The sequence below is a fragment of the Rhincodon typus genome, chromosome 4 (genome assembly GCF_021869965.1).
Source record: "Rhincodon typus isolate 14 chromosome 4, sRhiTyp1.1, whole genome shotgun sequence".
Lineage (NCBI taxonomy): Eukaryota > Metazoa > Chordata > Chondrichthyes > Orectolobiformes > Rhincodontidae > Rhincodon > Rhincodon typus.
In genome coordinates, this window is record NC_063335.1 from 95,456,666 (window position 1) to 95,470,748 (window position 14,083).

The window sequence follows — 14,083 nt, forward strand, 5'->3', positions numbered from 1 at the left end:
AATGACAGCTAATGGAATTTAAATTTAATGAATAACGTTTGGCATTGAAAGTTCATCTCAGTAATATTGACGATGAATCTCGCATCAATTATCATATTACATTGGTTCACTAATGTAGTTCAGGGAAGGACATCTGCCGTCCTTATGTGGTCTGGCCTAAAGATCACTGCAGACGAGCAGAAATGTGGTTGATTCTGAAGTGTCCATTGAAATGTCCGAGCATTCAGTTCAAGGGTACAGAAATGGGCATCAAATGATGGTGTGCACAAATCGTCAAAGAAAGTTTTATTTTATAAGAAACTGCTTAGGAAATAATATGGGTGTCTGACCCAGTTTTAGAACAGATTGTAACTTTCTGACCCTGCAATGGATCAGAAAGGGCTCTGTACTCTGTCAGACAATGCGGAAGGCTTTAACTGCTGAATGAGTAATATAAATACACAAGTTAAAAAAAATGCAAGACACAAAATTTCAGCACAGATTAGTCACTTCACTTCCACCCTTTGAGTAGAGATCCTCGCCAAATATGAATGCAAAATGAAACAAAATACGCCATTTGTGTGATTTAAATATATGTACAAAGCAATAATCTCAGGCTGGTATGATGAGGGGTGAAGTACATATAGACTGACATCACGTATGATCAATAATACATTAACTCAAACAGAAGGGTACCAGATTCCGGTAAATAAAACTGCTCAAAAAAAATCTGACAATGTTATACAGATTTTGCAAAAAGGCAGCAAGCCATCAGTGAATAGACCTGGAGAGCAGCTTTCTCCACTGATTGCCGGTTCTGATTTGCAATGGAATGGTGAGAATCATTAACATGATAGTTATTAACTTGCTAAAGTGCAAGTATGCCGCTAGCTGCTGTAGGGCACACTGTCATTCAAAGTCATCCTCATATGGATCTCTCAGTGTTGTCGTGAGGAGGCAGCTGTGCCTGTTTGGAGCACTGGATCTGATGGTTGGGAACCATTTCTTCTTGCTGCTGTCACTGATTGAATCATCATCGATCTGTGACAAAGTCATATAAGATGCGATGCTGTGCCGGAGTCCATAACTAACGAAGGCTTCATCTCGAGACGTTGAATTGGTGCTCAACAGTTCAGCCCTACAGACCAAACCATAAGAAAAATGAATCAGGAACCAGTAGATCATTCACTATTTCCTGTCTATAATTTGTTATGTAACCCATATATTACCCAGACATATTATTTAGAAACAGCTAGTGTCAAATACACCAAGGAGCTTTATAGGAGTAATTATCAAACACTATTTGACACTGAAACACTGAAAGGGGATATCTTTCTTCTGAAGATTTAATGCATTTCTTCAGGGAAGGACATCTGCCATCCTTATGTGGTCTGGCCTAGAGATCACTGCAGATGACTTTCAGAAGGTTTGAAGCTATTGAAAGTGACACACTTCGAGATATATTCCAGGTTGCTGGGGTATGATGACTGCAGTCATTGCCATTAAAAGGGAAGGGGAAGTTGCCTATAAACTAAACATCACAAGATGACTGTAGGCAATGCTACTGATGAAGGAGAAGAGAGAGAAAGCTGCACAATCAATTGAACTAGCCTACCCTCAATTATGTTTCTTTCTTTCCTTCACTGCCGGAAGTTGGAAGTTATGTAGGAGCCATAGAGATGGATTACACGGGGGAAACTGTACCTGGTGGAATTCAATGTGGGGAAGTGTGAGACAATCCACTTGGGCATTCGGAATATTTTCTTAAAGATGAGGGACTAGGAAATGTGGAGGAGCAAAGTATCAATGTAAAGAATATATCATGTCAAAGTTAAAGCACAGGTTCAAAAAAAATTGAAAAAAGACTGATGAAATGTGGACTGAGGATGTTTTCTTCAGTGAATTTGCAGTCAAATGAAAGAAGAAATTTGAGTGCTTGGGATTGTATGTGAAGGAGAATATATGTAACAAGATATCAGTGATGGGTTTGATTTCGGGCAACTCTTTTGAAAATGGGACAAATGCAGTTAATGTAGCGATCATTGCTGGAATAGTATTTGGCTGAATGATTATCTAAGATTCTATTTCTGCAGAAGAAATTTTATCTGAATTTTTGTCCGGTTACCTTTTCACATTTTTCCAATTGAATTGGTTGCGACATAAGATGACAGGCTGTTCAGAAGAGGTTTCAGTGCCAAGCTCAGCCAGGCAAGGATGGGTTAGCAAACAGCACAGACCATCTGCTACCTCTGAAACAAGAAAGATTTGCTACATTAGCTCTGAACTGTCTGTTATAGCGATTTATGCAAACTTAGAATATGCTAATAAACAATCAGACAATAAGAATTCATACCAGGATTCATGCTTCAAGCCCAAAATAAGTTGGCTTCAAAATGTCCTTATTCTCTAAACATAGACGCAGTGAAATCTGAAGCATTGGTTTCTGCCCCTGACTCTCCCAGCGTAAATATGAGATGATCTCACCTTTAGAGGGCACTGCGTTTGCATAGTGAGAACTTACTGAGGAACCGCAGAGCTAACAAATTACAAGTCCGCACCTCATCCCTCACACCCCGTCCACGCAATAAGAAACAAAAAAGAATCCCCTTCGTCCTCACGTACCACCCCACCAACCTCCGGATCCAACGCATCATCCTCCGACACTTCCGCCATCTGCAATCCGACCCCACCACCAAAGACATCTTTCCCTCCCCAGCCTTATCTGCTTTCCAGAGGGACAACTCTCTCCGTGACTCCCTTGTCCGCTCCACACTCCCCTCCAGCCCCACCACACCCGGCACTTTTCCCTGCAACCGCAGGAAGTGCTACACCTGCCCCCATACCTCCTCCCTCACCCCCATCCCAGGCCCCAAGAAGACTTTCCACATCAAGCAGATGTTCACCTGCACATCTGCCAATGTGGTATACTGCATCCGCTGTACCCAGTGTGGCTTCCTGTACATCGGGGAAACCAAGTGGAGGCTCAGGGACCGCTTTGCAGAACACCTACGCTTGGTTCGCAATAAACAACTGCACCTCCCAATCGCAAACCATTTCAACTCCCCCTCCCATTCCTCAGACGACATGTCCATCCTGGGCCTCCTGCAGTGAAACAATGATGCCACCCGAAGGTTGCAGGAACAGCAACTCATATTCCGCTTGGGAACCCTGCAGCCCAATGGTATCAATGTGGATTTCACAAGTTTCAAAATCTCCCCTCCCCCTACCGCATCCCAAAACCAGTCCGGCTCGTCCCTGCCTCCCTAACCTGTTCTTCCTCCCACCTATCCCCTCCTGCCACCTCAAGCCGCACCTCCATCTCCTACCGACCAACCTCATCCCGCCCCCTTGACCTGTCCGTCCTCCCTGGACTGACCTATCCCCTTCCTAACTCCCTGCCTACACTCACCTTTACTGGCTCCATCCCCGCCTCTTCGACCTGTTTGTTTCCTCTCCACCTATCCTCTCCTCTATCCCTCTTCTATCTGCCTCCCACTGTCTCCCTATTTATTTCAGAACCCCCTTCCCCTCCCCCTTTTCTGATGAAGGGTCTAGGCCTGAAACGTCAGCCTCTCTGCTCCTGTGATGCTGCTTGGCCTGCTGTGTTCATCCAGCTCTGCACCTTGTTGTCTCACAATTCAATTGCTACCTTGGGTATAGAAGTTTCTTTTTAGTTTTTGACCAATTGTCCCTCTATATAATGAACCCTATATCACTTTCTAAGCAAGCAGTGCCGTGGTGTTCAGATTCCACCTTCAAGCTTACTGGTATTCCTGATTCATTTGTGTTCAGATTGGTAGGCAGAAGGAATGCTGAACCTGAAGGAATTCCCAGTCTGGGTAAGCTCTTTGCTTGCCTCCACCTCATAGACTCATAGAGTGACAGCCATATACATCATGAATCAGACCCTTCAGTCCAACATGTCCACGCCGACCAGTCATTCCAATTTAACTTAGTCCCATTTGCCAGCATTTGGCCCATATCTCTCTAAACCCTTTCTATCATGTACCCATCCAGTGCCTTTTAAATGTTGCAATTGTACCAGCCTCCCCCACTTTCTCTGGCAGCTTGTTCCATACACACACCACCCTCTCCATGAAAATGTTAGCCCTCAGGTCCTTTTTTCAATCTTTCCCCTCTCATCTTAAACCAATGCCCTCTAGTTTTGGACTCCCCCATCCTAGGAAAAATACCTTGGCTATTCACCCTATCCATCCCCTCATAATTTTATAAACCTCTATAAGGCCATCCTCTGATATCACAGAAGATGTCAGGGAAGAGGGACGTTTCAGCTTTGTGCAAGTTGACAGTCAGCAATCTCTTGGTGTGAATGAATCCCACTTCTCATTTCACTGATCCAAACCCTGTTCTCAATGTGCCCTGAATAGTAGGCAATGTTCACAGAGTTTTTGAGCACACGATTTCAAAGAAAACAAGTGTAATTCCTGAATTTTTCTATTTAATCTTGGGGCTTTTGTACAATAGCTATCAAAAAAAATATGAAAATAGAAAAGATAAGTATAAAGATAAAAGATAAATAAATATGTTTAGCCTGAATTTAAAAGCTGGTCCAGGGTAATTTTGGGCTAACACATCTCTACCTTGCAATGAAGCCAATTTCAAAGTTGCACCTCAAGCCATTTGGGCAGATGTAACTGAGGTTATTGTGATACTAACCGCAATAGTGGTTTACCAGATCTTCTAAACACTGGAAGGTGAGACGTTCTTGGATATAATACCATTTATTAGGCAAACGGAAAATCCGATAGTGCTTCACTAGTTTCTGAGATACATCACCGTAGTACCTGACAGATAGGCAATATGTACCTGCAAAACATGAGCACAAACGCCAAATAATTTGCAAGGCATATATTTTGGTTTAAATTATGTTAAATGTAAACTCATATTGCTACTTGTAAATGTATTTATGATATTTAAGTTTCAAGACATTCACATATGCATAGACAGTAAAACTTTCGGTTCTTTCTTAGCTGGTGTGTGTACTCATAATAAGGGAAGAGAGGAAACCATTATTGGCAAGAGATGCTGACAGATGGTTCTATGTTTGTGGAAAGTTTGAATGATTTTTTCTCTTCTTCTCTTCTAAAGGCTAAGTTAAGAAGTGAATAGTATTTTGTCAAGTAACCATTCATTGCATGTAAGCCTGAATATTGAGACCCTCAATCACTGCAGGGTCTACCTCATGACCACTTCCATCTAGAAGGACAAGGGCAGCAGGTACATGGGAACACCACCTTCTACAAATTCCCCTTCAAACCACTTGCCATCCTGATTTGGAAAATATTTCGCCGTTCCTTTAGGGTCGCAAGGTCAAAATCCTGGAATTACCTTCCTAATGGATTGTATAGAATAGAATTCTTACAGTATGAGAGGGAGCGTAGTGGCATCTCAGTTTAACATCCCATCCAAAAGTCAGCACATCCAACAGTGCAGCATTGCCTTAGTACTGGAGTGTCAGATTTGATCTTTGTGCTCAAATCCAGCAGTTTGCACTCTTTTTTTTGTAAAAAGAATTTTAAAAGGCACGAGACAGCAAGTATTATATTGTGGAGTCCAACTGAGTGAATTAACTGTTGAAAAGCCTTAATATAAAATGGACCTGGTTAGTGAAATGGCTAAGTTCTGTTCTTTAAGTATTTAATAATTCAATACGTACACATTATTTGTAGTGTAACACATGTGAACCTACCCTTTTGGCTTTCACTTTGTCTTATCAAGAAGGAGCCTAGTCTATTGCCCGAAAGCTGTAATAACTCTTCAGCCTTCTGTCTCCCGATTCCTTCAAAAAGCCAACTGCACAAAGAACACGCACCACAGATCATTTATTAGACAAGTAAGACCAGGAAGGACTGTATCTTCCACGTATCTTACCAAAACATAAATCATGATAATGGATGAATTACCTCCATTACATTACTTTGTAAAATATTCTAACTATTGATTAGAAAGAACTTGCATTGATCAGGGCACCAGAATATATCTTCAAGGTATCTTTGAAATGCAATCACTGTCTTTATGAAAGGAAATGCAGCAGCAACTGTTCATGAATGTACAGAAACGGACGAAGCAATAGAAGGGTTGAAGGAGAAATGTTGACCAAGAAGTCTTTCTAATCTTCAAATCAAACTGCACAATCTATTCCATCCATCTCAAAAGCCAGGAAGGGCTTAGTTTAATCAATCTTTTGAACGGCAGAATTTCTAAGATGCAACACATCATGAGATTAGTTTTAGATTCTATTTGTTGACAAAATTTGGGAATGTGCAGCTCATCTGCTTTTGTTTTCCATTAACTTCAGCAATGTGAATGACCAGTAAGACCTAGAGATTCAAAAAAGCAATTCCCTGGAAGCAGATGAGGAAAGTTTGAAAGTGTGTAACAGAAATGTTGGGCTTGTAAGTATGGGCATAGAGTAGAAGAACAAAGTTACAATGAATTTATAGAAAACATTGGAGGCCTAGTTTGCTGGGGCCTGGAGTTTTTGGTTGGGGACGAGGCTTAGATGGGAGCAGTATAGTTTTCTTGGTGAGAGAGGGGAATCCTGTTGTGAGGAGTTCCTCAATGCAGAGGCTCCTAGGAAAGATACCTAGATCCAGAGGCTAAGAGTAAAGCCTCTTAACTACCTGAATCCACCAAGCTCACACCTTAAGGAAGCTGCTAGGATTCATGATACTTAGGAAACCTGGTCAATGGCAGAAATAAAATGAGCCTCATTACCGTGCTTTAAGTTCCACTCTGCATCCTTGGATTGGGTTGATCAACAGCCATACTTCTGATTTGCTGTCCCCTTCTAATATTGTCTTGAATTGTGAAAAAAGTTGGCTGTAGATTTTTTAAGCTATTTCCGAAGGTGCCACAGCCTTGTAAAGGATGTAGAGGTGATTTACTGGAATTATGTTGGAGATAAAAGATTGAGCTCCTATGTGGAGAGATTTTCGAAACTAGGATTGTTCTCAGCAGGGCAGAAAAGGTTAGTGGGAGATTTGATAGACATGTTCAAGATCATAAGGTTAAAATATTAAAGTAGAGAACTGTTTCCCATCTTTAGCATACTCCACAAAACAAATGCTAATAGTCAAGGTTTTTTTTATAAATTGCTAAAATATATTAGCATATAGTCCCACTATGCAGTGTTTGATATTTCAATTATAATCCTACAGATCTAGATAAAAGAATTGGCAGAATATATGAAATGTAGCTACATCCCAGCCAGGCTTGAATAATCCATCCTCACCATGTGACCACATTTAATACAGTGTCTGCTAAGGGATACTACTCAAGAGAGGAAACCTTGATTTTTTTTCTCCCTCCATAACTCCAGAGATGCTGAACCCAGTTTTAGCATCCTGATCATGATCAGTTTATTTGTCATCAACCATGAAATCTGGCTGCATCTTGTGTGAAAGTAGTTTTAAACCATGAAAGTGGCACCAGATAATGAGAGGTGCTTCTTCCAAAATATCCTACCTTCATGCCTGATTGTAGATCTGAGTGACCTTTCTGGCCTTATCGTTCTCAGCCTTAGTCAACTCCTCCATGCTGACAGAACCCACTCTCCTGCAAGTTCTCTATTCTCATCCAATTTGTGCTTTTGATATCCTCAATTTTTATTGCTCTACCATTGTCATCAATGTCTTTAGCTCCCTTGCCCAAGATTTTGAAATTCCCTCACTAAACATGTCTGTTTATCTCACTACCTTTATCTCCTTCTTCAAGAAACTTTTGAAATCCTACCTCTTTGACCAAGCTCACCATTCTTCTGTCCTTTTGTGTCTTGATATCAAATTCTGTTGGATAAAGCTTCTCTGAAGAAGCCTGGGATGCTTTACTACATTATGTCATCAAAAAACAAGATAAACTATATCTACTTAACTTACCCATGGTAAACTCTGGCAGCACAGGCACGTGGGATGTAGTTCTCAGATCCAGTGCTGAAGGACCTCACTCTCCACCAATCACCTTCTCTGGAAAGATAAAGAGAGTAGCATCAGTAAAGCATTCTTTTTATTTATTCACAGGATGAGGGCATTGTTGGCTATGCCAGAATTTTTGCCCATTCCTAATTGCCCAGAGGGCAGTTTCAAGTCAACCACCTTGCTGTCTGGAGTCACATGTTGACCAAATTGGGTAAGGATGGGCAGATTTCCTTCCTTAATGGACATTAGTGAATCAGATGGGTTTCTCCCTTGACAATTTGCAATGGTTTCATGATCATCATTAGACTCCTAATTGGATTCACATTCCACCTTCTGCCATGTCAGGATTCAAACCTGGGACCCCAGAACATTACCTGGGTCTCTGGATTAACGGGGCAGTGATAATACCACTAAGCTATCACCTCCCTGGTACTACAAATAGAGGAAAAGCAGTTGTCAAGTTATTCAATATTACTGTGTCAATCTTGGCTGAGCAGTAACACTGTCACCCCTAAGTCAAAATGCCCTGAGTTCCAAATCCCACTGTGGTGGCTTAAGGACATAGTTTGGGCCGATGGTTAAAGTACTGTGCTGAGGGATCACCATACTACTGCTAGTGCCATCTCTGGAGGAGAAGCAAACACAAAGGAACCAATGGGGAGAAAAAGACTGCCAAGCTTATAGCAGAGGGATTGGGTATCAAACCCACAAGCAGCCTTGCGATATCCTGAGAACGTTTTTTAACAAAATTAAGGCCAAGCCAGGGTATAAAAGCTTAAAAATTTTGGTTTTAAATTTAAACTTACCTAGTTGATGAAATAAGACCCTATGTTTATGAAATAAGACCCTATGTTTATGTAATAAGAGATTTTGAACAAGGGCCTGTCAGTCTACTAAACGTTCTCTCGGCTTTTCATGTTGCTGAAGATAGCAGGGAAATTCTCCCTTTCCAAAATTTATCTGTCAGCCAATAAAAACAGAGTATCTCATATATTCTGCTACTGCCTGTCAGATTCTATTTTATTTCAAACTATCAGTGTGCTTGCTTTGTTGGCGAAGTATTTTTTTGCTGTGATATTTCAGTATATGATAGATGTTGTAGAAGTTCAAATTATAGCTCATTTTTTATGTAGAAAGTAACAGACCTCCAGATTTAGGTTATAAGGCAAATCAAAGGGTTGAAAGTTTTCAATCAGAATAATGAATCTTGAGGCTTTTTCAATTAACATGGTAGTCTGGAATTTCCTGGAAACTTTCTGTTTAGCTACAGCAGAAGAATAGAATTGCATGGTGTTTTCCTTAATGACATTTAATGTAACTGACTTAGCCCATACAAAAACTTCTTCAACTGTTTGCATCTTTTGAAGATATGTGCCCTCTGACCCTTTGGATTTGATTTCTCTATAACTTTAATAAAGCGATTGCTAATAGGAAATGATGGCTAAGTCATTTTAAAATACAAGCCTTTACCTTTTCATTGAGTCATAGACTCATGCAGCATGGAAACAGACCCTTCAGTCCAACCATTCCATGCCGACCATATTCCCAAACTAAATTAGTCCCATCTGCCTGCGCTTGGCCCATATCCCGCCAAACATTTCTTATTCATGTACTTATCTAAATGTCTTCAAACATTGTAACTACACCTGCATCCACCACTTCCTCCGGAAGTTCATTGCACATATGAACCACTCTGTGTAAAAAAGTTACACCTGATGTCCTATTTAAATCTTACTCCTCTCACCTTAAAAACATGCCGTCCGGTCTTGAAATCCTCCACCCTAGGGAAAAGATACCTGCCATTTACCTTATCCATACCCGTCATGATTTTAAAAACCTCTATAAGGTCATCCCTCAATCTCCTATGCTCCCATAATCAAACCTTCCATTCCCAGCTACATCCTCATCTTCTCCTGTTCATAGTGAGGAGGATATTTGCAACAGAGTACAACCTGTGACAAGAGCCTGAACATGGAGACTTTTAACATGGGGAAGCTGTTGTGCTGCATCCACTACATGGTGCTGACCTAAAGACTCACTGCCGTAGACGTATCAGGGAGATTTGCAGGTTTTTGACAACACCATGAACACATCTTCCATGGGCATAAATAAAAACCAAAAGAATTGCAGATGCTGCAAATCAGAAACAAAACAAAAGTTAATGTTTCGGGTCCGTGACCCAGAAGGTTCTAAGGAAGGGTCACCGGACCCGAAACATTAACTATGATTTTCTCTTCACAGATGCTACCAGACCTGCTGAGCTTTTCCAGCTACTTCTGTTTTGTTTCTCCCATGGGCATCCAATCCCAAATGGGACTTGAAACCAGAGCTTCCAGTTAGAGGTAGGAACACTACCTACTGCACTGTAGATCGACTCACTATCCACAACAGCATTTTTCTGACAACAAAATTAACTGAAAGCAACAGGAAAGAGACTGAGCAGAAGATCCTTTATGATTATTTTTCACAATCTATGCATTGCCAAATGTAAGGTGTTTATTTTAATAGTTATTTGACTTCTCCGTATGGCCAAGGCAGATTATTCAGATCTCTGCTGTATTCTTGCATTTCATATCAAATGAAGCAAAAACATTTACTAAAACCTTTTAAACAGAAATAATGTACTAAAAAGAAGGATGGTAAATAACGTATATAGGCGCACACATTCTTTGTCTGAAATAAGGCGGGGTTGATGGGACTCTTGCCTTTTTGGGCAAAGTGCCAAAAAATAATTTTTTCACCAAGTGTAGCCCTCACCTTTTTGAGCCTGCACTGAAAGTGCCTGCATTGAAGCTACAGTGATTAGAAAACCAACTATTCAGTGTCCTTACAGGATTAATTGTAGGAATGATGATTAGTATTGTTTTCTCTTTTAGCCAGCCATATCTACAAACCCACTAGGTATATAAAAAATACTGCACATCAAAACTCGTGAGAAATCTGTTTGATTTGCCTGATTTCAGCTGGGTTGGAAAAGGAGGTGAAGTACTGGCCTCTGTTTCTACCGAGGATGAGGAGGAGAAAAATTGAGCAATTTTTAATCTTGATTAATACCCAGTAAACCCTTAAAACAGCACTGATGAAGAATCATCTGGACTTTTACATTAGCACAGAAACACTGAATGTTATCATTACACAGGGTTTCGTTCGCCCCTGAGCCACTGTGGTCAGATAAGTTGCAGTCACTCGCTGACTGAGTATACTCGCATGAGGGTACAATGCCACACCCTTGTTGTTGATAGGATTGTACTTACTCTGCTATAATGCGCAGTTTCTCCCCTGTCCTGAAGATTGGTTGGCTTATCGTTGCTGGGGGGTAGTCGTAGATCATAACAAGCCTATCATTGTTGTTTGCTGCAAAAGAGGGAAGTTTTAGTGAAACCAGTGGTGAACTAATAGCTCAAAAAATCTTAAAGAAAGGAAGAATGTGCCTCTTATAACCTCAAGATGTCCCAAAATACTTTTAAACCAACTATTTTTTGGAGAATAATTTAGAAATTAGGTAATGTTCATACAGCAAGGATCCACGAGTGAGGGAGAGAGAGAGAGGTGGAGAGTGAAAGAGGGGTTGAGAGAGATGGGGTGAGAAAGAGAGCGCGAAACAGAGAGAGGAAAAAAAATTTGTGTAACAGTTTTCATAACCAAAGCATTTTGCAGCTCAGAGATAACAAGGTTTACAGCTGGATGAACACAGCAGGCCAAGCAGCATCAGAGGAGCAGGAAAGCTGACATTTTGGGCCTAGACCCTTCATCAGAAATGGGGGAGGGGAACGGGGTTCTGAAATAAATAGGGAGAGAGGGGGAGACGGATAGAAGATGGATAAAGGAGAGGATAGGTGGAGAGGAGACAGACAGGTCAAAGAGACGGGGATGGAGCCAGTAAAAGTGAGTGTAGGTGGGGAGGTAGCGAGGAGATAGGTCAGTCCAGGGAGGACGGACAGGTCAAGGGGGCGGGATGAGGCTGGTAGGTAGGAGATGGGGGTGGGGCTTGAGGTGGGAGGAGGGGATAGGTGGGAGGAAGGACAGGTTAGGGAGGCGGGGACGAGCTGGGCTGGTTTTGGGATGCGGTAAGGGGAGGGGAGATTTTGAAGCTTGTGAAGTCCACATTGATACCATTGGGCTGCAGGGTTCCCAAGCGGAATATGAGGTGCTTTTCCTGCAACCTTCGGGTGGCATCATTGTGACACTGCAGGAGGCCCAGGATGGACATGTCATCTGAGGAATGGGAGGGGGAGTTGAAATGGTTCGCGACTGGGAGGTGCAGTTGGTTATTGTGAACCGAGCATAGGTGTTCCGCAAAGCGGTCCCCAAGCCTCCGCTTGGTTTCCCCGATGTAGAGGAGGCCACAACGGGTACAGCGGATACAGTATGCCACATTAGCAGATGTGCAGGTGAACATCTGTTTGATGTGGAAAGTCTTCTTGGGGCCTGGGATGGGGGTGAGGGAGGAGGTATGGGGGCAGGTGTAGCACTTCCTGCAGTTGCAGGGAAAAGTGCCGGGTGTGGTGGGGCTGGAGGGGAGTGTGTAGCGGGCAAGGGAGTCACGGAGAGAGTTGTCCCTCTGGGGATTTTGCAGCTTTTGCATTTTGCAGCTCATCAAGTTCACGCAGTCACTGTTGTAAAGTAGCTGAACAACATGGGTACTTGGATTTTCCACTCCCCTGGTTAGAAATTCAGAGGCTGGTGTATGTATGAGGCCAACACACTTGAAGCAAAAACAGAAGTCCCAATATATTTTCAAATTTCCAAGGGGACATACTGGCATATTGCTAATGTCACTGGACTAGTAGGCACTAACAAGGCCAGGGCATAACTGGGGGGCAAGCAAAATGGTTGGGGGTCCTGTAGTTTGAGAAGTCATGGAGGGGGTAGGAAAACAAGGTGGAGAATAAGCTGGCAGAGGGCATAAAACCTTGGAGAGGGCACTGACGCTGTGAACCCAGGGGCCTCATAACAAGGAAACTCAACCCAACCACGCCCAGCTACCTCTAAACCATGCAGAGAAAGCTGCTGCCCTGATCACTTGGATTGGGCCTATCCCATCAACACTTAAATCCTATCTAGGAGGGGAGGTGAGTCTCATGGAGAGGGAGGGGCAGTGTTGAAGAGGGGACGGTATTAATGGAGAGGCCTGGTATGATAACAATGGATTAGATCAAAGGCAGTATCAGCTTTGGCTCAGTTAGTACAGCTTTGCATTTAGCCCCTGGAGTTCATGTGCTCAAATCCAACCCTGCTGACATGCCTGTAAACAAAAATTCTCAAGAAAAATTCCCAAAGCAGCCACTAAGAAAAATTTCCAATGAATTTCCCCCTCCCCCTCCCCCCAACCAATCTGTCACTGCCTTCTGATGTTGTGGCATAACCCTCCGAGACAAAATATTCATCATCACCTCTGTCCTAAAAGGATGACACTTAATTTGAAAATAGTGCCTTGTAGTTTTTAGGGAACTCCAGAAGATTCCTGCTGGTCATCATTGCCCAACAACAGCAGCGCTCAAAATGCAGTTGAAGGCCAGTGTAGCTGTATCTATGCTTCCCACATGACCCTTCCCTGTGTCTCTGAGTTTTCATCCACAACCTATCTGGCCTTGAAATGTTCCAAGAGCTTTGATTCAGCTCTGTTGTTTCTCTATCCTTTGCTGTTCAAGGAGAGAAAGCGAAGAAAATTTCTAGGCACAGGATGATCTTAATGTCTGTAGAATCTAATTAAAATGTTTGTTCTACCAGACTGAGTTTGGAGACTGCCATTGGTTTCTGCACTGCTCAGATTAGGGAGGGGATAAAAGCCACTCAGAGTAACCATCCCTCAAAATTACCCAACTGCCTCAGCTGGAACAGAAGGTCTGAGGACATTAGCTGTTTGGTTTCTTCATGATCTCGTGATTTAGCTGGAACCACGGCCCAGTTCACACATGCGAGTAAATAAGCAAGTCTAGGGCACTGCATTCTTCATAGGGAATACAAATTATCAATGTTAAAAAAAAATTAATTTTTTGTGCAAGTGTATTTTGATGGCACAAAAACTGCTTTGAATGGCATATTTGAAGTGAAGAATTCACCATGCAGAAAACTCTAAATGCGGGCATTTTTTTAATATCACTCTCTGGTGAAGCACTCTTGCAAGTTGCTAATGACAAAGTGTGGCGTGGGATTTTGTCCCGAAT

At 42.2% G+C, this 14,083-nt stretch overlaps 2 protein-coding genes across 2 annotated transcripts in view; one reads left to right on the forward strand and one right to left on the reverse strand.

The window, feature by feature from the left end:
• Positions 1–14,083, forward strand: part of tg (thyroglobulin) — a 299,968-nt gene that overhangs the window by 167,204 nt on the left and 118,681 nt on the right. The gene's annotated exons all lie outside the window — the stretch shown is intronic.
• sla1a (Src like adaptor 1a) overlaps positions 255–14,083 on the reverse strand; it is a 45,773-nt gene continuing 31,944 nt past the window's right edge. The window contains exons 3-8 of the mRNA XM_020514857.2: positions 11,171–11,270; positions 7,878–7,964; positions 5,690–5,793; positions 4,657–4,806; positions 2,105–2,228; positions 255–1,117 (exon numbers count right to left, since the gene is read on the reverse strand). Of these exons, the coding sequence (XP_020370446.2) occupies positions 889–1,117; positions 2,105–2,228; positions 4,657–4,806; positions 5,690–5,793; positions 7,878–7,964; positions 11,171–11,270 (794 nt within the window). The 3' untranslated portion in view covers positions 255–888. The remainder of the gene's footprint in view (positions 1,118–2,104; positions 2,229–4,656; positions 4,807–5,689; positions 5,794–7,877; positions 7,965–11,170; positions 11,271–14,083) is intronic.